We start from the raw sequence: 24718 nt of genomic DNA on the forward strand, positions 1-24718 counted from the left end.
CCATCTCCACTTCTCTTAACTGCAATATGTCTATATCTACCTACACAACCAGTACACCATCTCCACTTCTCTTAACTGCAATATGTCTATATCTACCTACACAACCAGTACACCATCTCCACTTCTCTTAACTGCAATATGTCTATATCTACCTACACAACCAGTACACCATCTCCACTTCTCTTAACTGCAATATGTCTATATCTACCTACACAACCAGTACACCATCTCCACTTCTCTTAACTGCAATTCTTCTGTATCTACCTACTTTGTACATATGTAACATCTTGCAAAAAATAAATGTATATACACACATATTTTTACCACTCACATTCACTGTTTTATACTATTCTAGGACTATTTATTTGCTTGTTTGTACAGTGAACATTTATATTATACAGTCCGTGCTGTTGTCTGTTGCTGCTTGTACTGTCCACTTCCTGCCATGACAATGTAAATTGGACTAATAAAGGATCATCTTATCTTATCTTATCTTATCTTATCTTATCTTAACAGAGCCACATTTATACACAATAACCAGTCAGTATGTAACAGTGGAAGAACAATTTATTACACAATTTCAAATTACATTATGTGGGTAATAACACTGAAAAAAATGTGTGAAATAATTGTCAGAAAGGGAAATTCAATACAGAACTATATACAGTGTTGATAAGATCGATTGAATATACAGCAAAAATATACTTATAAATAAAATATACATTTAAATACAATGAAATTAAAAGATTAATAAGAACACTTTACAATTATTTGCAAACGTTAGACAGTGCAAACAGAGCAGAGGTATTCTTTGTCCACTGCTGGAGTGCTGACTTGTGCCAGTGTTGGGGCGCACCGAGTAAACAGAGGTGTAGGGGTTTCTGGGTACATCCTGCAACACACAGCCAGAAATAAAATCAGAACCCCTCCGCAACAAAACTATATTTCTCAAAATATTATGTGACAATCAATTTCGTGTGTATTCATATACTGTGAATTGTACAAAGTAATATGTTGATATATTCTATAATAATATATTTTATATGTAAGCAATATATAAATGTATGAAACAGGATATATGCAATTACTGCAAAATACTGCAATTATTGCTGTTTTCATATATTGAATAAATACATTGTTATACTATTTAAGATATTATTATATATACTGAAAAATGTACAACATTAAATGAGATTATATATTGAAAACGGCATTGCAAATATATGGGGAAGTTTCTCATATATTGAAATATATTTGCCAATTTATTGCAATAAAAATTCTAGCGTACAGCAATATACGTTTGTTTTGTAGGGGAAACATCACGGCAGAAAGAGTTTGGGGAGGGACATGACGGGAAATTTACCTGTTAGTTTTAGTCAGCAGGCCAAATGCCACCCCATGTTGTTCTGGTGAGTGGCTCTCAGTCCCAATCTGCCTCTCCTCCTCCTCCTGGTCCTCGGGAATGACTGTCTGCCTGCTTTTCTTGGAAATGATGACAGAAAACACTATTACTATGAACACTGTATTAATTCCTACTAAGAACCAAATGAAACCCCATGTTGTCCTGCTGAGTGTCTCTCAGTCCCAAGCTGCCTCTCTCCTCCTTCATCTTATCCAGCAGCGCCACCATGAGGCTACGGATTACTGAATGTGTGTAAGAGTTTGAGGTTTATTCCTTGCTGAATGTATTTTTATGTTACACGTAAAATATTCTCACCAGTGATGGTTTTATCAGGTGAAGATTTTAAGTTGAACTTCTGGTTGACGTCACAGCTGCTAGAAAAAAAACACAAAAATGATCATATTTACATTTACATATTTTCATGCTAATTTTTCTGTCTCCTCTGTAAACATAAGAAGCATCGTTAGTTATTCTGGTAACAAGAGAGGCGGCGGAACAATTTTGGAATATAATTTAATAAACGTGTCAGGCGCTTGCGGAAGCGGTGGCGGCGGCGTGGACGCTCAGCCGGCACTGCGCAAGGTGGCCTGTAAACCAGTTCTTCATGTTGTGCTGGAGGGTCACTGGAGCAGGGCAGCTGTCTCGCAGAATCTTCTTGTCCTTCTTTTGGGGTGACTTGTGGTTCCTGCTGCTGAGGAGACTCCAACCGTGAAGGACTGTCCAGGTCCACATCTGAAACGATTCCAGGCTCAGCATCTCTGGAGGCATCCTGCAAAACACACCAAGAAATAGAGTCAGTCCTGCTCCAAATAATCACAGCAGAAAGAGTTAGGGACAGGGACACAACACTGTCTTTACCTCCAAGTTGACATCGTTTCTGTTGTCCTGTGGGCGGCTGCAGTCCTTGCCCTCCTCCTCCTTCTGGTCTGGGGGCTGGTTTTCTGGCCGATCGACTTCTAGGGAGGCCGGTGGGTGGGGGTCCTGCTTCAGCCAATCAAGCAGCTCCAGCAGGAGACTGCAGGATAAGTGTGACTGAGCCACAAATGTGTGCTGCACAGACACAGAAAATGTGAGGAATATCGTCACTGTTACACTCAGACTGTGCTGCTGTGATCACATGAGGGAAATCTTACTGAGAGCAGTTCCTCTGCACTGGGTCTGTTCTGAGCTTTCTTCTTCAGGCAGGCTTTAAGAAAGCTGGCGAACATCTCGGACCTGATGAGAGAAAAGTCAATGTTATCTTACACATACATACATGTAGACACAACGAGCCTCTTTTGGCCTCTTTGCTGACCAAAGAGGTCGATATTCAGACTCTCAGTTAAATTTGAACATGAGCTGTAAAGGAAAATAAATAAAGAGCCCATTTTGTAGGAGCAGGAATTCTATCACTAATGATCAACAGGGTTCATGATGGACAAACTCACCTATATTTTTCGGCCTTTAGTGTTGGTGGCTTAAAGTGTTCAGATGATATTTCTGCAAAAAGCCTTTAAGGAAAAACACATGAACATGAAATGAGCCACCGACAGGGACTTTTTTCACGTGACACTTGTGTTAATGTGAATGTGTGACTTGAATGCAAGTGTTACTCAGTGTGTGTTATGTGAGTTAAGAAGATAGAATACGCGCACATGTGTGTGGGGTGGGTTAAGGGCTTGATTTTACCTGTCGACCTTCATATCGGTATTGGGAGGTTTCTTTTCTGCCATTTCAATAGCAGTGATGCCCAGTGACCAGATGTCACAGAGACAGTTGAAGGGTCCTTTGGTCACGGCGACAATCACCTCCGGGGCCATCCTATACAATCACAAACATATAAACACACGAGGTCTGGAAAAGAGACCAACACACTCAGTAGTTCCTTCCTCTCAGGAGGACTCACCAGTGGGGAGTACCAGAGACATTTCTTCTTCTGTCCATGTCGCTGAAGTTGATTCCTGATCCCAAGTCACCTGTGAAAGAAATGAGAGAACATTACACTCACTTTACATAAGTTCTTCTCTCTGTCAGGATCATTGGAATTGGAGGACCAGGGCAATACTCACCAATTTTTATTGCACCCTGCCTGCCAACCATGATGTTGTCGCCTTTCACGTCGCTGTGGATCACCTTCATTTGGTGCAGATAAGCGAGTCCCTGAAACACACACTGTTAATCAAACACTGAAAACCAGATGAATGTCTGTTGAGTGCGAGTGTTCATGTGCACTTACCTTCAGTGTCTCTCTGCACACAAATGCTATTTGGTGGTCACTAAAGGCACCAGCTTCTGTCAGTACAAACAATAAGCAGTAATCAGGATGAGTAGGCCAGTAGATCACACAATGAAAACTCCACAGTCATGTTAACACACATCATATGCACATAAGTGCTGCAGTCCCTTTGTAAAGATGTTTGATGGAACCCTCGCAGTACTCCATGCAGATCCACAGGAGATTGTTTCTATAATAACAAAACAATGATTTCATTTATCTTCAGATGTAAACCAGCCACCTACATCACTCGTTACATTCTCCATCACTTCACCCATTTCTCTCCCTCCCTCCCTTTGTATTTTGCTTTACACTATGAAGCTGTATTTGAATCCCACAATATTGGGATGATGGCATCGCTCCAGAATGTGGGTCTCTTGCAAGCGCCGTTCTGGGTTCTTTCCTGGAACCCGAATCATCTTCACAGCTAAAGCTCTGTGTTCTTTATTCTTAACCTGCAAAATAAAAGTAAAGTAATAAAGATCACATACCATCTTATAACACACACTGCACAATCCACCACACCACACACATATTGCACTACTTTAAATTACCTTCACACTCTGCCAAATGATCCTGTCCCCAGGATCTGAAGAATTTCCATGTTGTTGGTGGGTCATCTTCTCCCTCCGCTGCAGAGCTGCTTCAACTGCTGGCTGTAGAAAAATAGTACAGTGACAGCTTTAACATCTCTGATTTTTAACAATGTGTGGACATGCAAAACAAGCACATTTCTAAAGCTTTGCAGATGGTCACTTAGAGGATTTCACAATGTCTCCCATGCCCCCAATCTCTCCATATGTTTGGTGAAATTTGTGCTGATTGTAAATTCCACTGGTGCGAACCTTTTAACATTCATAAGCAGCCCAAAAACTTTGTTCAAGTCCGCAGAATAAAATATGATCATGAGCCATGAACAGACTGACCTGCTGGTGCTGCTCCGCTGACGCCCTCTGGCGGTCGGTGGTGTTCCGTTCTGCTCTGAGGTAAAGAGAAGAAGAAAAGTGAGCAAAACCTTCATATTTTACACACACAGGTTATGTCGAGCGAGAGTCCAATGTCTGTGTGGCTAGTTAGTTAGTTGTAGCATTGCTAACTAGCGACTCCCCCTTTTTGTAGTAAAATAAAACAGGATTCAAGTGTAAATTTAATTCTCACCTCGTCTGGTGCATCGCACAGTAGCCGCGATGACTATGTCGCTCCAGCGTCCTTCTCTTTCGCAGTAAAGTCGACAAAACGCCAAACTCCAAGACGAACCGAGTCTCTGTGTTTGAGGCACTGAATACAGGACCTCTGTGTTTTGTGTACAGTAGTCATGGTAACCTGTCATGTCATGTTGGCGGTGTTGTTTTTAATCAAATAATTTTGTCCATTTAGCATCTTCAGTCCACTTTTACTTAACCGTCAAATTAGAACTTGTGCTTTAGCGCCCTCTGCTGACACAGTTTATCATGACAGTCGATGAATAAAACCAGGCGCTGGGGTCATGACGGATATATATATACACTACTCGCAATAAAATAGGGATATTGTTATTTACATGAGTGCTTTTCCTATTTGTTCTGAATTTTAATGTAATAAGTAAAAGTTCCCTTTGATATTAGTAATAATGTATGAGAAGAAACACAATTTTTATTAGTGTAATAAACAGTAAATTCCCCTCATCTTTAACGTTTAAACACAATAACCAATCAGTGTGTAACCGTGGAAGGACAATTTCACAGTTTCAAAATAATCAAACACACACAAATAATTTATTTTATGCCAAATAAAATTATGTTTTATAACACAGTGAAAGAAATGTGTTTAAGACACTCAGATTAATGGATATTTAAATTAAACATGTAATATATATATATATACACTCCCAACTTTCATGTTATGACCAGACACATTTCCTACTTTAAAAATAATGTTGAAGAATAAGAACCTTTTTTTTTTTTAATCTGAGGTTATAACAGTTGTGAAGTGCTCCAAACAATGTGTGAGGCTTCCAACTTTGCTATGTAGAAAGCAGCAGAGGTGAGGTTAGTGGAGAATTTGCATAGAAGATTTTTGGTTTGGACAGAGATGATCTGTAGAAAGGCAAAGTGAGGAGAGGAGAGAGTTAGTGGTCAGGAAAGAGTCAGAGGTTAGAGGATGTGTTAACACCCGAGTACGTAACACACTCGCCTATGAACGAGAAGACCCAGATTCAAATCCCACTTACTACCACTGTGTCCCTGAGCAAGACATTCATCCCACATGCCATCAGACACCGGAACACTTAGGGACTTTTTACTCTGGACTGGATGTAACATCAGACGAATCCACCCTTATCTGTCAACCCAGGCCACCCAGATACTGGTTCAGTCCTTAGTAATCTCACGACTGGATTACTGTAACACCCTTCTAGCTGGTCTACCTCTATATACCATCTGACCTCTACAACTAATACAAAATGCAGCAGCACAACTGATCTTCACCCTTCCAAGTTCTCCCACACCGCCCCTCTGCTACGTTCCCTCCACTGGCTCCCAGTAGCTGCACGCATCAGGTTCAAAATACTGATGCTGGCCTACAAAGCCAACATGGAGTAGCACCATCCTACCTCACAGCCCTTATTACACCTCACACTGCACCTCGTATACTCCGAGCCTCCAGTACTGCTCACCTGGTCCCTCCATCTCTGAAGGTAAAAGGAAGACATTCATCTAGACTCTTCTCTGTCTTGGCCCCTTCTTGTTGTCTGTCTTATGTACAACCGAGTGAATAAAAAGATTGTATTCATAGTTGGGGTCCTAGTGAACCAGAATTGATCGCTTCATCGATGGTAACATGAAAGCACGTTGTAAGTCGCTCTGGATAAGGGCGTCTGCCAAAAGCTTTAAATGTAAATGTAACGTTGTTTAAATGTGACATGTAGCACCAGGTTCTGGAGAAACATTGTTTTGTTTCACTATGTACTGTCATGTATGCAAGCTGAAATGACAATAAAGATCAACTTCAAGTATAAAGTATTTGCCTTCAAATAATTTACTTTTGATTCTAAAGTATGTTGGTTTATTGTGGCTGTAATGTCTAATTTTATCCAGTGTCCTTGGCTGTTTGGTGCCCTAGGCAGGGCCCACACTTTAGAAGACACTTTACTGCACAGATTCTGTTTGTTTTAGTTTTTTTTTTCTGCGATTTCGCAGAACCCAGGAAAAGTTCATTATGGACATAATGAACTTGGATTTTCAATATTAGGAATGAAATGTGCTTTATTTGGAAGCAGCCCGTCCCCTTCCCCTTTCGATAGGTGTTAGACTTCAGCCCAGCAGCACTACAGAGGACCTCATGCTCACGTCCCACATATGTGGGTGTGATTAGAATTTAGAGTACACAACGACGCTCCTTATTCGAATTGGTCTGTTCCACCTTAAATACTGCTCAGGAGACTACAGTAGGAATGATTTACATGGACATTTCCATGTAAATCATAGATTTATGTGCTGAGCAAAGTTACCAGGTCAGTTTTACAATTAAAAAAAAGTTTTGGGCCAGAGTCGATACTATTTCCACACATCCTATTTTTACCTTAGAAAGCATGAAAACATTTAGAGCCACATGGAAAATGTTATGCGTCTTGCAATGTTCGACAATGTGAATATCATTCCAGAGCTTAACAAAGGCTACAGGACAGGGATATGGCAATATAATGAGGAGGCTGACAAAAACCAACACATTTTGTGGAAGATAACAGACTGTATTAAGTTCTGTGGTGCCTTTGAGCTTGCTTTTCCATGGCATTTTCAGAGAGCGTGTGGACTCTATTGGATCGTTGGATGCTGTAGTACACAAACCTCTGCAGATTTTCACTGTGTTTAAAGGGTAGACAGTGCAGACTGAACCTGTGGGCTGCATGTTCCCAGTTGTGAGGGAGCAGATCCTTGATGACACAAAAGAGTAATCAAAAAACATTTACATTTACAGCATTTATCAGGCGCCCTTATCCAGAGCGACTTACAATCAGTAGTTACAGGGACAGCCCCCCCCCTGGAGACACTCAAGGTTAAGTGTCTTGCTCAGGGACACGATGGTGGGAAGTGGGGTTTGAACCTGGGTCTTCTGGTTCATAGGCGAGTGTGTTACCTACTAGGCTACTACCACCCATAGTGAAAAACGTGCACGTGTGAAGTAGATATGGGTGAAAACAAGTGACATAAAACACAGACATTGTTTTTTGCTTTAATTTTTTTATCCAGAGTCAGAGTGCGTCTGATAACTGACGAGCAGCAGTCACCAGGAGCCACTTTTTCTTAGTTCAGTTATGTACCCTGATCAGAAAATAGATAATAAGTTGACATTTATCTGCAAATCATTAATTAGTAGTACTTGACTTAATAGGTAAGACATACCTAGCATGTATTGCAGAGTGATCAGAAATTTTACACTTTTTGAGAAATATTGTATCATATATGAAGTCTTTGCACTTCCTGATGTAAGAATGATAATATTCTAAATATAATATTTAATTTATGTCAGTCTCAGGCATTATGTCAATCATCAGCTGTGTGTGAATATACTGCATTTTTGTGCTATGTTTTATCGCTTTGTCCTCTGCTTGTTTGTGTGAGTTTGCTTCCACCGTTCTCTGGTCCACCGGCCCTGGTTCTCCACCACCTCGTGGAGGAGATCAATAAACGCATACTCGTTGTCCAGCAGCAGATTGTCATCTCCAGGGGATCGGGAGCCACCTGTTAGGGGGAGCCAGTGAGCCTGAGCCGCTGCATCGCCCGTTTGCTCCGCCCTCTTGCAGGGGGGTGTCTGTTTGGGCTCTTGCCCTTTCTTCTTGGTTTGTTTGAGTTCTTGACCCACATCCTTCTGTTATAGACCCTCTTTTCCTTGACACTCCTGTCCTCAGTCTCGGTCTATCATCAGGCTCAGGATGATCCTGTGAAACTTCAAGCTGCTTCACTCAAAGATAAACTGGCCGTGGTCTGAATCTACATTGTAGTCTACTTGGAGGAGTGGATCCTGCTGAAAGCCGGGTCTGAAACCCCTCTCAGCTACTATAACTCGATTGTCTTCTCTCGAGGACAGAGCATTGATGGCAAAGCTGTAACAGAGACTTGAGGATCTGCTGTGATGTTCCCAGGAGGACAGTTGTCTTTACAGCCAGCAATCACATCAGTGTTAAACTTTGGCAAGAAAATGAATCTAATCACGTCCTACTGTCTGAACTTTGTTCTTTTATTAAGACTGGCCAGGTCGCAACTCTACGAACAGACTTTCCGAGGTGCCAGACCACTTCCATCATGGGCAACGATGATGCTTTTTAGATTCTACTGTTTTTCATAGCCGTTTTTGTATCAATAGTGGGGTAGGGCAAGTTTTCCATGTCCTCTGGAGAACTGCGGTGTCCCTGTTCCAACCTTCGTTCAAACATACTTTCTTTTTCTTCTGCAATTTCATCTTGAGGTATTTTTTTCTGGAGTGCATTTTCATTCTTCTCCTTCTCAGTCCTACTTTTATCATCTGGTGATAAGCTGTGCAGTCTGCTTCAGTTTCTCTGTGATCTTTGTGTGGATTTCCTGACTTATCATAGTTCTGACTGAGGAATTCTGTTCTGGAGAGCACTGGGCCTGCAGATTAGACCGGTCTCTTATTCTGTTGCTTTGGGTTCAACTTGACTGAATCCATGTGATGGCAGTCTGTTACTTGGGATTCTACAGCATGTATTGGTGGACCACGGCAGGGATTCACTTGTTTCTTCAGATATTTTCTACAATAAAGAGCTGAAAGGACACAGACGCCACACACCAGGGCACAGAGAGCCACTGGGGACAAGTTACTGTTCATTTTGCCTTAATACGGTACCATCAACATTTCAATCACCTCTTAGACGTATAAAGTGAAATATATATATTGAAGTCATAAATCTTTACTCACCGATGAGAAAAATAAGTCCTGGGTATCCAATAGTTAACCCACAACTGGTGTGTGTGGTGTGGTGCTTGGCACAAAGACATCAAGTTGCAGACATGAGATGTTCCAGACTGGACGTCCCCTAAGCACAGCTGAGTCGAGCAGGTTACTGCGGTCTCGTTCTCCAGACAAGAGGCGTTCTGTAAACTTTCATAAATCATTTCATGCATTTTAGAGTGTTCAGTGTTTTGGGTTCATTCCTTAATGTGGATCAGTATAAATAATAATAAGTTCACCTTTCAAGAAGACAACAAACTCCCCAAAGAGCAACCTTCCACAGGAACAGTCCCAAGGATTTCCATCTAGGCGTACCTTGGTGAACTTTAAGTGGTTCAGGGCCATTGGATTCAGATGCATCAGGCGGTTGACTGAAAGGTCTAAATGGGCTAATTTGTGGAGAGCGCTGAAGCTTCCTCGAGAAATGGTGTGAATGTGGTTACGAGACAAATTAAGACTGATTAGGCCTGTGAAGTTGGACAGATCTGCCTGATCTACAGCCTCTATACTGTTGTTGTACAAAGTGATATTTTGTAATTTTTCGGGGTGGCTGAACCATGTGTGGTTTATTTTTGCCAAGTGGTTTCCATCCAACTTTAGGTTTATGAGCTGCTGGAAGGCATGAAGGGCTCTGGGGGACATGTCGGTGATCCCATTGTTGGTCAATGTGAGGCTAGTCACCGATGATAGAGAGTCGCTGTTGAACACTGTGGAGTTGAGGTGACCCACATTGTTCATGAAAAGGACAACAGAGGTCATCCCAACAGGAAAGCCTGTAATGAAATTAGTTAAGTCAGTTATTCAGTGTGGTCCATGAGAAATATATATTAGTCTGTTCAAACACTGTATTCTCTGGTCAAACATTGTATATATACTTATGTTGGCCAATATTTATGAATCACGCGTGTTGGGGGGGGGGGTATTTGCTGATACTAAAAACACATTTACAGATTTCTTTTTTTTTAAAATGCCGTCATTTATGATCAAATTGAAAGTCGAATAGAGCGATCTTGTAATTCCCACTTACATATTGACTGGTACGCTGTATCGGCATTGTGTTTGAAATGTTTAAGTGTCAGATTCCAAATATCTTTTGACAGGAACTTACTTGATGGAACCTTTGTACAGACAAAGTCAACGGTCAGCAGCTGACACTCGGAATGTACCACATCTATGCAGCCCCACATCAGGAGAACAAGGGCAACTGGGAGAATACAATTTAAATGATATTTATATCTACTGTCTATCAAATTAACCTGGCACCTAGAAATGTGATAAAGCAGGTAAAGTCTCACCCCACATGGTGTCCATATCTGCAGCGGCATGTGAATAGTTTCCAGAGGGACAGGAGCTAAGAGTCGACAGTACCAAGATACAGGTTTGTCTGCTGCGGCTTTACCAGGGATACAGAGGTCACTACAGAGATGTTGAACTTGTGGTGTTACAGTTGGATGATAAAGGCAGGGACGGTTTAACACAAGCCCACCTGGAGTTAGAACCACCTCTTCCTGCTCATCCTGAAAGACAACAGGTCCAGCACTGACTAATACTTAAGATTGCGCTTAGATTCTGTCAAAATGGTCTCTTGCTGGGTGGAATTTCATATCTGGGTCACGGATCAGACCCCGCACACCGCTGCAATAATGGTCTTCATTGCTGACAACATACGATGAACAGTCTTCTCTGCTCAGAGACTCTGTTCAGCGTAGCTGACGACATGAAGCTGCAAATAAATATGAGTGGCAGACCAAAAAAAAAAAAAAAAGGAAGGAATGAATATGGGTTTGACGACATATTTATTGAATTTCAGTGCCTCTTGTTAAAATAAATAAGTGGTATGGTAAAGAAATAGTAGTATGACCAAGCATGGAAAGTACAGTATTAAAAATTGTGATCAATACCAATACAATCTTTTAGTGAATATAAAACACCTAAAATACAAAAAAACTGCAATTAAGTACACAAGAATGCAGCAAATCATTAGAAATCAAGTTTTCAAAAGCTTCATTTGGAACCAGTCGTTGTAGTCGATCTCCAGGGCCATCTTTCTTGGCCCTTGTCAGTGTTGCCGCTTTTTAGTGTTTGGTTTTATTAAACGTGTTTCTGAATCAAATTGGACCTTGCGTTTTAACGAAGAACTGACAAGCCTTCGCTTCGTCTGTTTTCTATAAGCCACGTAGGTTTTGTGCAGGCCCATGAGCATGGGAAGAGAGAGCTGATTTAAACCAAACCTTCACAACATCTCTTACAATCGAGGTGCTTAATATTTCAGCTAAATTTCAGATACTTCATGAGCGTTCTCGACAAGCCTGGTTCAGGGAGCCCTTTGCTCAACTCAGCAGTCTGAAGTCACTTATGTCAGTGCTTTAACTGAGTGCTTTAAAAAAAAAAAAAAAAAAAAGGATAAAATGGAACACAGAAAAAGAAGGAAGAAAGGAAGGAGGATGAAGTGGCAGTTTACCCCTTTTTTCCAGCAATGTTGTCATCTGTAAAATAATTACACAACAATTGCAAATATGTTTTCCATTCATGTATATATTAAATACTGTCATTCAAATGGCTTACAGCGACACACTCTTTGAAACAGAGCACGCTGCTCTTTGCAGGGATGAGGGTGGAAGGGAGAGGAGAGTTTAAGAGAGCAGGCGTCTTCTGCTTGCACTGCTTGGTACAGCACGAGGACAATGGGGGATGAAGTTGACCACTTCACAGGACAAAGTGCCCAGTGGAGAAACAAGATTAGCAGTAACATCCGATTCGTGAAGGAGTAGGAAGGAAATCATAAAAAGAAAGAAAGTGACAGAGAGAAAGACAGACATGGGTAACAGAGCATATTGTCAACAGGACCATCAGTTCTCTACAGCTGCCTCTACGGCTGATGAGCTTCTTAAAGCGTTCCATGAAGATGACAATAGTCAAGTACCATGACGTGTGAAGGCCAGCGTACGGACGTCTGAGGCTCGCCCCAAAGACGCAGCAGACATATCTGAGCAGCACGTTTGGGGAGACAGTGAGGCAAGTTGGCAATACTTTTGATTTGTTTCTGACAACATTTACATTTACAGCATTTATCAGACGCCCTTATCCAGAGCGACTTACAATCAGTATTACAGGGACAGTCTCCCTGGAGCAATTTAGGGTTAAGTGTCTTGCTCAGGGACACAATGGTAGTAAGTGGGATTCGAACCCGGGTCTTCTGGTTCATAGGCGAGTGTGTTACCCACTAGGCTACTTCCACCCTTGGAGAAGATTTTGACTTGATCTGAGGACCAAGAGCAGAAGGTGAGTCCAGGCCCTGCAGGCTCAGTGTAGTCCAGAAAAGACACAAGCCCTCTGTTTCAACAAAAATAAACCAGGACATTCGACAAAGCCTTGAAGACGAGAGGGTGGGCTGCGGCAGAAGAGACGAAGATGGAGACACCAGTGCCAAAACCAATAAATACTTCAAGTACCAAGAAATATACACATTTACAATAAAAAAAATATTAAAATAATCACCTTCTTCATCACCACCACATGCTGCACCAGTTTGCATCAATAAACAAACCCTTAATGATTCATCAGATCAAGAGCCAGGAGGTCCATTCACTCAAGCAACCAAAGAGTCAGTCCAGCTCACACCACTTTTTAGAATTTGTTTTTGTTCAAAATAGTTTTTTGCAGGGCACAGGTCCAAACATCCTTCATCTCCTCTCAACTCATTTCCCACTCATATTCTTCTTGGGCCCAGCCGGTCTCTTGACCTGCCACAGGTGGTTGTGGATGGTGAGGGCATCCACGCTGACAGACACCGTTTTGGCAGGGATGACTGTGAACTGCTTGCGGTCTGAGCTGTACTTGTACAGCTTGTCAATCATTTTTTGCTGATGTTCTTGGGCCCGGTGCCTGTCAACTTCTGGATCTCTTCCGTGTCAGGGAAGTAGGAGTAGAGAGCTCGGAACTGACAGCCACCATCACGGAACAGGATCATAAGGTGGTTTGATTCACACTTTTCTAGCTCCTACAGAGAAAAACAACACCTTCTGTGACAAATGCGTTAAGCAGCATTTAATTGAAAACTAACGCTTTAATGGTGGGTGCAAGTGGGATGCAAGTGACAACTCACCTCGAGGATTGAGTTTTTCTGAGCTTCATTTACTTTCCCAGCCAAACAGCAATGAGAGATGGCATTGTGAATGATTGGCTTGTTTGATTTTGCACTTGGTTCCTTGAAAAGTTTTGGACCTAAAGAGAGAAAGTGGGCAGGGTGCACGCATTAATAAAAAAAAAAAAAAAAAACCACCATCAGTCGTTACGAGTGAGGAGCCTTTGATTGAGCTTTTACCAGTATATTCAGCCATGGAGGTGGAAGTTATGGAAGACGCAGTTGAGCCATTGTCCCAGTCCCTCTCAGTTGTCCGGCTGGAGTTGCGGCTAAGGCCAGGGAAAGACTCAGGTCTTTTGGGGTGAAGAGCTCACTCTTGAAGACTCTTTTATGACTCTGTTGTGGCCTCAGCCATCTTTTATGGTGTGGTCTGCTGGGGAGGTAGCATCTCTGCTGGGGACAGAAAGAGGCCAGCTCTGTTCTAGGATGCCCTCTGGACCCAGTGGAGGTGGTATTGACAGGTGAATGGTGGCTAAGCTATCATCCCTGCTGGGCAACATCTCCCACCCCATGCAGGAGACCCTGACAGGACTGAGCAGCTTCTTCAGTGGCAAGCTGTGGCACCAACGATGTGGGATGGAGAGATTCAGAAGTCCTTTCCTGCCAACTGCTGTCAGGCTCTACAACAGCTGACCACACAAACACACATCCAGTACACCATCTCCACTTCTCTTAACTGCAATATGTCTATATCTACCTACAACAACCAGTACACCATCTCCACTTCTCTTAACTGCAATATGTCTATATCTACCTACACAACCAGTACAACCATCTCCACTTCTCTTAACTGCAATATGTCCTATATCTACCTACACAACCAGTACACCATCTCCACTTCTCTTAACTGCAATATGTCTATATCTACCTACACAACCAGTACACCATCTCCACTTCTCTTAACTGCAATATGTCTATATCTACCTACACAACCAGTACACATCTCCACTTCTCTTAACTGCAATTCTTCTGTATCTACCTACTTTGTACATATGTAACATCTTGCAAAAAATAAATGTATATACACCACATATTTTTACCACTCACATTCACTGTTTTATACTATTCTAGGACTATTTATTGCTTGTTTGTACAGTGAACATTTATATTATACAGTCCGTGCTGTTGTCTGTTGCTGCTTGTACTGTCCACTTCCTGCCATGACAATGTAAATTGGACTAATAAAGGATCATCTTATCTTATCTTATCTTATCTTATCTTATCTTATCTTAACAGAGCCACATTTATACACAATAACCAGTCAGTATGTAACAGTGGAAGAACAATTTATTACACAATTTCAAATTACATTATGTGGGTAATAACACTGAAAAAAATGTGAAATAATTGTCAGAAAGGGAAATTCAATACAGAACTATATACAGTGTTGATAAGATCGATTGAATATACAGCAAAAATATACTTATAATAAAATATAATTTAAATACAATGAAATTAAAAGATTAATAAGAAACACTTTACAATTATTTGCAAACGTTAGACAGTGCAAACAGAGCAGAGGTATTCTTTGTCCACTGCTGGAGTGCTGACTTGTGCCAGTGTTGGGGCGGCACCGAGTAAACAGAGGTGTAGGGGTTTCTGGGTACATCCTGCAACACACAGCCAGAAATAAAATCAGAACCCCTCCGCAACAAAACTATATTTCTCAAAATATTATGTGACAATCAATTTCGTGTGTATTCATATACTGTGAATTGTACAAAGTAATATGTTGATATATTCTATAATAATATATTTTATATGTAAGCAATATATAAATGTATGAAACAGGATATATGCAATTACTGCAAAATACTGCAATTATTGCTGTTTTCATATATTGAATAAATACATTGTTATACTATTTAAGATATTATTATATATACTGAAAAATGTACAACATTAAATGAGATTATATATTGAAACCGGCATTGCAAATATATGGGGAAGTTTCTCATATATTGAAATATATTTGCCAATTTATTGCAATAAAAATTCTAGCGTACAGCAATATACGTTTGTTTTGTAGGGGAAACATCACGGCAGAAAGAGTTTGGGGAGGGACATGACGGGAAATTTACCTGTTAGTTTTAGTCAGCAGGCCAAATGCCACCCCATGTTGTTCTGGTGAGTGGCTCTCAGTCCCAATCTGCCTCTCCTCCTCCTCCTGGTCCTCGGGAATGACTGTCTGCCTGCTTTTCTTGGAAATGATGACAGAAAACACTATTACTATGAACACTGTATTAATTCCTACTAAGAACCAAATGAAACCCCATGTTGTCCTGCTGAGTGTCTCTCAGTCCCAAGCTGCCTCTCCTCCTCCTTCATCTTATCCAGCAGCGCCACCATGAGGCTACCGGATTACTGAATGTGTGTAAGAGTTTGAGGTTTATTCCTTGCTGAATGTATTTTTATGTTACACGTAAAATATTCTCACCAGTGATGGTTTTATCAGGTGAAGATTTTAAGTTGAACTTCTGGTTGACGTCACAGCTGCTAGAAAAAAAAAACACAAAAAATGATCATATTTACATTACATATTTTCATGCTAATTTTTCTGTCTCCTCTGTAAACATAAGAAGCATCGTTAGTTATTCTGGTAACAAGAGAGGCGGCGGAACAATTTTGGAATATAATTTAATAAACGTGTCAGGCGCTTGCGGAAGCGGTGGCCGGCGGCGTGGACGCTCAGCGGCACTGCGCAAGGTGGCCTGTAAACCAGTTCTTCATGTTGTGCTGGAGGGTCACTGGAGCAGGGCAGCTGTCTCGCAGAATCTTCTTGTCCTTCTTTTGGGGTGACTTGTGGTTCCTGCTGCTGAGGAGACTCCAACCGTGAAGGACTGTCCAGGTCCACATCTGAAACGATTCCAGGCCTCAGCATCTCTGGAGGGCATCCTGCAAAACACACCAAGAAATAGAGTCAGTCCTGCTCCAAATAATCACCAGCAGAAAGAGTTAGGGACAGGGACACAACACTGTCTTTACCTCCAAGTTGACATCGTTTCTGCTGTCCTGTGGGCGGCTGCAGTCCTTGCCCTCCTCCTCCTTCTGGTCTGGGGGCTGGTTTTCTGGCCGATCGACTTCTAGGGAGGCCGGTGGGTGGGGGTCCTGCTTCAGCCAATCAAGCAGCTCCAGCAGGAGACTGCAGGATAAGTGTGACTGAGCCACAAATGTGTGCTGCACAGACACAGAAAAACGTGAGGAATATCGTCACTGTTACACTCAGACTGTGCTGCTGTGATCACATGAGGGAAATCTTACTGAGAGCAGTTCCTCTGCACTGGGTCTGTTCTGAGCTTCTTCTTCAGGCAGGCTTTAAGAAAGCTGGCGAACATCTCGGACCTGATGAGAGAAAAGTCAATGTTATCTTACACATACATACATGTAGACACAACGAGCCTCTTTTTGGCCTCTTTGCTGACCAAAGAGGTCGATATTCAGACTCTCAGTTAAATTTGAACATGAGCTGTAAAGGAAAATAAATAAAGAGCCCATTTTGTAGGAGCAGGAATTCTATCACTAATGATCAACAGGGTTCATGATGGACCAAACCTCACCTATATTTTTCGGCCTTTAGTGTTGGTGGCTTAAAGTGTTCAGATGATATTTCTGCAAAAAGCCTTTAAGGAAAAACACATGAACATGAAATGAGCCACCGACAGGGACTTTTTTCACGTGACACTTGTGTTAATGTGAATGTGTGACTTGAATGCAAGTGTTACTCATTGTGTGTTATGTGAGTTAAGAAGATAGAATACGCGCACATGTGTGTGGGGTGGGTTAAGGGCTTGATTTTACCTGTCGACCTTCATATCGGTATTGGGAGGTTTCTTTTCTGCCATTTCAATAGCAGTGATGCCAGTGACCAGATGTCACAGAGACAGTTGAAGGGTCCTTTGGTCACGGCGACAATCACCTCCGGGGCCATCCTATACAATCACAAACAATATAAACACACGAGGTCTGGAAAAGAGACCAACACACTCAGTAGTTCCTTCCTCTCAGGAGGACTCACCAGTGGGGAGTACCAGAGACATTTCTTCTTCTGTCCATGTCGCTGAAGTTGATTCCTGATCCCAAGTCACCTGTTAGAAAGAAATGAGAGAACATTACACTCACTTTACATAAGTTCTTCTCTCTGTCAGGATCATTGGAATTGGAGGACCAGGGCAATACTCACCAATTTTTTATTGCACCTGCCTGCCAACCATGATGTTGTCGCCTTTCACGTCGCTGTGGATCACCTTCATTTGGTGCAGATAAGCGAGTCCCTGAAACACACACTGTTAATCAACACTGAAAACCAGATGAATGTCTGTTGAGTGCGAGTGTTCATGTGCACTTTACCTTCAGTGTCTCTCTGCACACAAATGCTATTTGGTGGTCACTAAAGGCACCAGCTTCTGTCAGTACAAACAATAAGCAGTAATCAGGATGAGTAGGCCAGTATATCACACAATGAAAACTCCACAGTCATGTTAACACACATCATATGCACATAAGTGCTGCAGTACCTTTGTAAAGATGTTTGATGGAGCCCTTGCAGTACTCCATGCAGATCACAGGAGATCTTGTTTCTATAATAACAAACAATGATTTCATTTATCTTCAGGATGTAAACCAGCCACCTACATCACTCGTTACATTTCTCCATCCACTTCACCCATTTCTCTCCCTCCCCTCCCTTTGTATTTTGCTTACACTATGAAGCTGTCTTTGAATCCCACAATATTGGGATGATGGCATCGCTCCAGAATGTGGGGTCTCTTGCAAGCGCCGTTCTGGGTTCTTTCCTGGAAACCCGAATCATCTTTCACAGCTAAAAGCTCCTGTGTCTCTTTATTCTTAACCTGCCAAAATAAAAAGTAAAGTAAATAAAGATCACATACCATCTTAAACACACACTGCACACATAACACACACACTACATATTGCACTACTTTAAATTACCTTCCACACTCTGCCAAATGATCCTGTCCCCAGGATCTGAAGAATTTCCATGTTGTTGGTGGTTCATCTTCTCCCTCCGCTGCAGAGCTGCTTCAACTGCTGGCTGTAGAAAAATAGTACAGTGACAGCTTTAACATCTCTGATTTTTAACAATGTGGGACATGCAAAACAAGCACATTTCTAAAGCTTGCAAGATGGTCAATTAGAGGATTTCACAATGTCTCCCATGCCCCAATCTCTCCATATGTTTGGTGAAATTTGTGCTGATTGTAAATTCCACTGGTGCGAACCTTTTAACATTCATAAGCAGCCCAAAAAACTTTGTTCAAGTCCGCAGAATAAAATATGATCATGAAGCCATGAACAGACTGACCTGCTGGTGCTGCTCCGCTGACGCCCTCTGGCGGTCGGTGGTGTTCCGTTCTGCTCTGAGGTAAAGAGAAGAAGAAAAGTGAGCAAAACCTTCATATTTACACACACAGGTTATGTCGAGCGAGAGTCCAATGTCTGTGTGGCTAGTTAGTTAGTTGTAGCATTGCTAACTAGCGACTCCCCCTTTTTGTAGTAAAATAAAACAGGATTCAAGTGTAAATTAATTCTCACCTCGTCTGGTGCATGCCACAGTAGCCGCGATGACTATGTCGCTCCAGCGTCCTTCTCTTTCGCAGTAAAGTCGACAAAAACGCCAACTCCAAGACGAACCGAGTCTCTGTGTTTTGAGGCACTGAATACAGGACTCTGTGTTTTGTGTACAGTAGTCATGGTAACCTGTCATGTCATGTTGGCGGTGTTGTTTTTAATCAAATAATTTGGTCCATTTAGCATCTTCAGTCCACTTTTTACTTAACCGTCAAATTAGAACTTGTGCTTTAGCGCCCTCTGCTGACACAGTTTTATTATGACAGTCGATGAATAAAACCAGGCGCTGGGGTCATGACGGATATATATATACACTACTCGCAATAAAATAGGGATATTGTTATTTACATGAGTGCTTTTCCTATTGTTCTGAATTTTAATGTAATAAGTAAAAGTTCCCTTTGATATTAGTAATAATGTATGAGAAGAAAACACAATTTTTATTAGTGTAATAAACAGTAAATTCCTCTCATCTTTAACGTTTAAACACAATAACCAATCAGTGTGTAACCGTGGAAGGACAATTTCACAGTTTCAAATAAATCAAACACACACAAATAATTTATTTTATGCCAAAATAAAATTATGTTTTATAACACAGTGAAAGAAATGTGTTTAAAGACACTCAGATTAATGGATATTTAAATTATACATGTAATATATATATATACACTCCCAACTTTTCATGTTATTGACCAGACACATTTCCTACTTTAAAAATAATGTTGAGAATAAGAACCTTTTTTTTTTTAAATCTGAGGTTATAACAGTTGTGAAGTGCTCCAAACAATGTGTGAGGCTTCCAACTTTGCTATGTAGAAAGCAGTTTTAGCAGAGGTGAGGTTAGTGGAGAATTTGCATAGAAGATTTTTGGTTAGGACAGAGATGATCCGTAGAAAGGCAAAGTGAGGAGAGGAGAGAGTTAGTGGTCAGGAAAGAGTCAGAGGTTAGAGGATGTGTTAACACCCGAGTAGGTAAACATAACACCCGAGTAGGTAACACACTCGCCTATGAACGAGAAGACCCAGATTCAAATCCCACTTACTACCACTGTGTCCCTGAGCAAGACATTCATCCCACATGCCATCAGACACCGGAACACTTAGGGACTTTTTACTCTGGACTGGATGTAACATCAGACGAATCCACCCTTATCTGTCAACCCAGGCCACCCAGATACTGGTTCAGTCCTTAGTAATCTCACGACTGGATTACTGTAACACCCTTCTAGCTGGTCTACCTCTATATACCATCTGACCTCTACAACTAATACAAAATGCAGCAGCACAACTGATCTTCAACCTTCCCAAGTTCTCCACACCGCCCCTCTGCTACGTTCCCCTCCACTGGCTCCCAGTAGCTGCACGCATCAGGTTCAAAATACTGATGCTGGCCTACAAAGCCAAACATGGAGTAGCACCATCCTACCTCACAGCCCTTATTACACCTCACACTGCACCTCGTATACTCCGAGCCTCCAGTACTGCTCACCTGGTCCCTCCATCTCTGAAGGTAAAAGGAAGACATTCATCTAGACTCTTCTCTGTCTTGGCCCCTTCTTGTTGTCTGTCTTATGTACAACCGAGTGAATAAAAAGATTGTATTCATAGTTGGGGTCCTAGTGAACCAGAATTGATCGCTTCATCGATGGTAACATGAAAGCACGTTGTAAGTCGCTCTGGATAAGGGCGTTCTGCCAAAAGCTTTAAATGTAAATGTAACGTTGTTTAAATGTGACATGTAGCACCAGGTTCTGGAGAAACATTGTTTTGTTTCACTATGTACTGTCATGTATGCAGCTGAAATGACAATAAAGATCAACTTCAAGTATAAAGTATTTGCCTTCAAATAATTTTACTTTTGATTCTAAAGTATGTTGGTTTATTGTGGCTGTAATGTCTAATTTTATCCAGTGTCCTTGGCTGTTTGGTGCCCTAGGCAGGGCCCACACTTTAGAAGACACTTTACTGCACAGATTCTGTTTGTTTTAGTTTTTTTTCTGCGATTTCGCAGAACCCAGGAAAAGTTCATTATGACATAATGAACTTGGATTTTCAATATTAGGAATGAAATGTGCTTTATTTGGAAGCAGCCCGTCCCCTTCCCCTTTCGATAGGTGTTAGACTTCAGCCCAGCAGCACTACAGAGGACCTCATGCTCACGTCCCACATATGTGGGTGTGATAGAATTTAGAGTACACAACGACGCTCCTTATTCGAATTGTCTGTTCCACCTTAAATACTGCTCAGGAGACTACAGTAGGATTTATTTTACATGGAATGTCCATGTAAATCATAGATTTATGTGCTGAGCAAAGTTACCAGGTCAGTTTTACAATTAAAAAAAAGTTTTGGGCCAGAGTCGATACTATTTCCACACATCCTATTTTTACCTTAGAAAGCATGAAAACATTTAGAGCCACATGGAAAATGTTATGCGTCTTGCAATGTTCGACAATGTGAATATCATTCCAGAGCTTAACAAAGGCTACAGGATAGGGATATGGCAATATAATGAGGAGGCTGACAAAAACCAACACATTTTGTGGAAGATAACAGACTGTATTAAGTGCTTTGAGCTTGCTTTTCCATGGCATTTTCAGAGAGCGTGTGGACTCTATTGGATCGTTGGATGCTGTAGTACACAAACCTCTGCAGATTTTCACTGTGTTTAAAGGGTAGACAGTGCAGACTGAACCTGTGGGCTGCATGTTCCCAGTTGTGAGGGAGCAGATCCTTGATGACACAAAAGAGTAATCAAAAAACATTTACATTTACAGCATTTATCAGGCGCCCTTATCCAGAGCGACTTACAATCAGTAGTTACAGGGACAGCCCCCCCCCCCTGGAGACACTCAAGGTTAAGTGTCTTGCTCAGGGACACGATGGTGGGAAGTGGGGTTTGAACCTGGGTCTTCTGGTTCATAGGCGAGTGTGTTACCTACTAGGCTACTACCACCCATAGTGAAAAACGTGCACGTGTGAAGTAGATATGGGTGAAAACAAGTGACATAAAACACAGACATTGCTTTTTGCTTTAATTTTTTTATCCAGAGTCAGAGTGCGTCTGATAACTGACGAGCAGCAGTCACCAGGAGCCACTTTTTCTTAGTTCAGTTATGTACCCTGATCAGAAAATAGATAATAAGTTGACATTTATCTGCAAATCATTAATTAGTAGTACTTGACTTAATAGGTAAGACATACCTAGCATGTATTGCAGAGTGATCAGAAATTTTACACTTTTTGAGAAATATTGTATCATATATGAAGTCTTTGCACTTCCTGATGTAAGAATGATAATATTCTAAATATAATATTTAATTTATGTCAGTCTCAGGCATTATGTCAATCATCAGCTGTGTGTGAATATACTGCATTTTTGTGCTATGTTTTATCGCTTTGTCCTCTGCTTGTTTGTGTGAGTTTGCTTCCACCGTTCTCTGGTCCACCGGCCCTGGTTCTCCACCACCTCGTGGAGGAGATCAATAAACGCATACTCGTTGTCCAGCAGCAGATTGTCATCTCCAGGGGATCGGGAGCCACCTGTAGGGGGAGCCAGTGAGCCTGAGCCGCTGCATCGCCCATTTGCTCCGCCCTCTTGCAGGGGGGTCTCTGTTTGGGCTCTTGCCCTTTCTTCTTGGTTTGTTTGAGTTCTTGACCCACATCCTTCTGTTATAGACCCTCTTTTCCTTGACACTCCTGTCCTCAGTCTCGATCTATCATCAGGCTCAGGATGATCCTGTGAAACTTCAAGCTGCTTCACTGTTCAAAGATAAACTGGCCGTGGTCTGAATCTACATTGTAGTCTACTGGGAGGAGTGGATCCTGCTGAAAGCCGGGTCTGAAACCCCTCTCAGCTACTATAACTCGATCGTCTTCTCTCGAGGACAGAGCATTTGATGGCAAAGCTGTAACAGAGACTTGAGGATCTGCTGTGATGTTCCCAGGAGGACAGTTGTCTTTACAGCCAGCAATCACATCAGTGTTAAACTTTGGCAAGAAAATGAATCTAATCACGTCCTTACTGTCTGAACTTTGTTCTTTTAATTAAGACTGGCCAGGTCGCAACTCTACGAACAGACTTCCGAGGTGCCAGACCACTTCCATCATGGCAACAATGGTGCTTTTAGATTCTACGTTTTTCATAGCCGTTTTTGTATCAATAGTGAGGTAGGGCAAGTTTTCCATGTCCTCTGGAGAACTGCGGTGTCCCTGTTCAACCTTCGTTCAAACATACTTTCTTTTTCTTCTGCAATTTCATTTTGAGGTATTTTTTTCTGGAGTGCATTTTCATTCTTCTCCTTCTCAGTCCTACTTTTATCATCTGGTGATAAGCTGTGCAGTCTTGCTTCAGTTTCTCTGTGATCTTTGTGTGGATTTCCTGACTTATCATAGTTCTGACTGAGGAATTCTGTTCTGGAGAGCACTGGGCCTGCAGATTTAGACCGGTCTCTTATTCTGTTGCTTTGGGTCAACTTGACTGAATCCATGTGATGGCAGTCTGTTACTTGGGATTCTACAGCATGTATTGGTGAACCACAGCAGGGATTCACTTGTTTCTTCAGATATTTTCTACAATAAAGAGCTGAAAGGACACAGACGCCACACACCAGGGCACAGAGAGCCACTGGGGACAAGTTACTGTCATTTGCCTTAATATGGTACCATCAACATTTCAATCACCCTCTTAGACGTATAAAGTGAAATATATATATTGAAGTCATAAATCTTTACTCACCGATGAGAAAAATAAGTCCTGGGTATCCAATAGTTAACCCCACAACTGGTGTGTGTGGTGTGGTGCTTGGCACAAAGACATCAAGTTGCAGACATGAGATGTTCCAGACTGGACGTCCCCTAAGCACAGCTGGAGTCGAGCAGGTTACTGCGGTCTCGTTCTCCAGACAAGAGGCGTTCTGTAAACCTGCATAAATCATTTCATGCATTTTAGAGTGTTCAGTGTTTTGGGTTCATTCCTTAATGTGGATCAGTATAAATAATGATAAGTTCACCTTTCAAGAAGACAACAAACTCCCCAAAGAGCAAACCTTCCACAGGAACAGTCCCAAGGATTTCCATCTAGGCGTACCTTGGTGAACTTTAAGTGGTTCAGGGCCATTGGATTCAGATGCATCAGGCGGTTGACTGAAAGGTCTAAATGGGCTAATTTGTGGAGAGCACTGAAGCTTCCTCGAGAAATGGTGTGAATGTGGTTACGAGACAAATTAAGACTGATTAGGCCTGTGAAGTTGGACAGATCTGCCTGATCTACAGCCTCTATACTGTTGTTGTACAAAGTGATATTTTGTAATTTTCAGGGTGGCTGAACCATGTGTGGTTTATTTTTGCCAAGTGATTTCCATCCAACTTTAGGTTTATGA

General features: G+C 41.7%; 3 protein-coding genes and 6 long non-coding RNA genes across 9 annotated transcripts; all 9 read right to left on the minus strand.

Annotated features, from left to right (window-relative positions):
- Positions 1–637: 637 nt before the first annotated feature.
- Positions 638–1788, minus strand: LOC114800036 (uncharacterized). Its single transcript, XR_003751314.1, has 3 exons — positions 1718–1788; positions 1364–1482; positions 638–892 (listed from the first exon to the last, which is right to left on the minus strand). It is a non-coding gene; the product is annotated as an uncharacterized LOC114800036 (long non-coding RNA).
- Positions 1789–1809: 21 nt separating this feature from the next.
- LOC114800029 (mitogen-activated protein kinase kinase kinase kinase 1-like) lies at positions 1810–3827 on the minus strand. The gene is made up of 9 exons (XM_028997089.1): positions 3785–3827; positions 3618–3673; positions 3451–3541; positions 3288–3357; positions 3071–3202; positions 2830–2892; positions 2536–2617; positions 2261–2452; positions 1810–2171 (listed from the first exon to the last, which is right to left on the minus strand). The coding sequence occupies exons 1-9, from the start codon at positions 3822–3824 to the stop codon at positions 1866–1868; spliced, it is 1032 nt and encodes a 343-aa protein (XP_028852922.1). The 5' UTR covers positions 3825–3827; the 3' UTR covers positions 1810–1865.
- Positions 3828–4270: 443 nt separating this feature from the next.
- LOC114800038 (uncharacterized) lies at positions 4271–4927 on the minus strand. Its single transcript, XR_003751316.1, has 3 exons — positions 4815–4927; positions 4583–4637; positions 4271–4312 (listed from the first exon to the last, which is right to left on the minus strand). It is a non-coding gene; the product is annotated as an uncharacterized LOC114800038 (long non-coding RNA).
- Positions 4928–9700: 4773 nt separating this feature from the next.
- On the minus strand, positions 9701–10918 carry LOC114800031 (insulin-like growth factor-binding protein complex acid labile subunit). The gene is made up of 4 exons (XM_028997091.1): positions 10898–10918; positions 10711–10806; positions 9842–10375; positions 9701–9752 (listed from the first exon to the last, which is right to left on the minus strand). Exons 1-4 carry the CDS (start codon positions 10911–10913, stop codon positions 9712–9714), a joined length of 687 nt encoding a protein of 228 aa, XP_028852924.1. The 5' UTR covers positions 10914–10918; the 3' UTR covers positions 9701–9711.
- Positions 10919–13071: 2153 nt separating this feature from the next.
- Positions 13072–14029, minus strand: LOC114800034 (calmodulin-regulated spectrin-associated protein 1-B-like). The gene is made up of 3 exons (XM_028997095.1): positions 13927–14029; positions 13708–13826; positions 13072–13602 (listed from the first exon to the last, which is right to left on the minus strand). Exons 1-3 carry the CDS (start codon positions 13940–13942, stop codon positions 13456–13458), a joined length of 282 nt encoding a protein of 93 aa, XP_028852928.1. The 5' UTR covers positions 13943–14029; the 3' UTR covers positions 13072–13455.
- A 1289-nt stretch (positions 14030–15318) lies between these two features.
- Positions 15319–16274, minus strand: LOC114800037 (uncharacterized). The gene is made up of 3 exons (XR_003751315.1): positions 16184–16274; positions 15828–15946; positions 15319–15356 (listed from the first exon to the last, which is right to left on the minus strand). It is a non-coding gene; the product is annotated as an uncharacterized LOC114800037 (long non-coding RNA).
- Positions 16275–17056: 782 nt separating this feature from the next.
- On the minus strand, positions 17057–17601 carry LOC114800041 (uncharacterized). The gene is made up of 3 exons (XR_003751319.1): positions 17545–17601; positions 17304–17366; positions 17057–17088 (listed from the first exon to the last, which is right to left on the minus strand). It is a non-coding gene; the product is annotated as an uncharacterized LOC114800041 (long non-coding RNA).
- A 342-nt stretch (positions 17602–17943) lies between these two features.
- On the minus strand, positions 17944–18302 carry LOC114800040 (uncharacterized). Its single transcript, XR_003751318.1, has 3 exons — positions 18261–18302; positions 18094–18149; positions 17944–18017 (listed from the first exon to the last, which is right to left on the minus strand). It is a non-coding gene; the product is annotated as an uncharacterized LOC114800040 (long non-coding RNA).
- Positions 18303–23605: 5303 nt separating this feature from the next.
- LOC114800039 (uncharacterized) lies at positions 23606–24382 on the minus strand. The gene is made up of 3 exons (XR_003751317.1): positions 24350–24382; positions 24076–24261; positions 23606–23964 (listed from the first exon to the last, which is right to left on the minus strand). It is a non-coding gene; the product is annotated as an uncharacterized LOC114800039 (long non-coding RNA).
- Positions 24383–24718: the final 336 nt, after the last annotated feature.

The sequence above is a fragment of the Denticeps clupeoides genome, chromosome 11, assembly GCF_900700375.1.
Source record: "Denticeps clupeoides chromosome 11, fDenClu1.1, whole genome shotgun sequence".
Classification (NCBI taxonomy): domain Eukaryota; kingdom Metazoa; phylum Chordata; class Actinopteri; order Clupeiformes; family Denticipitidae; genus Denticeps; species Denticeps clupeoides.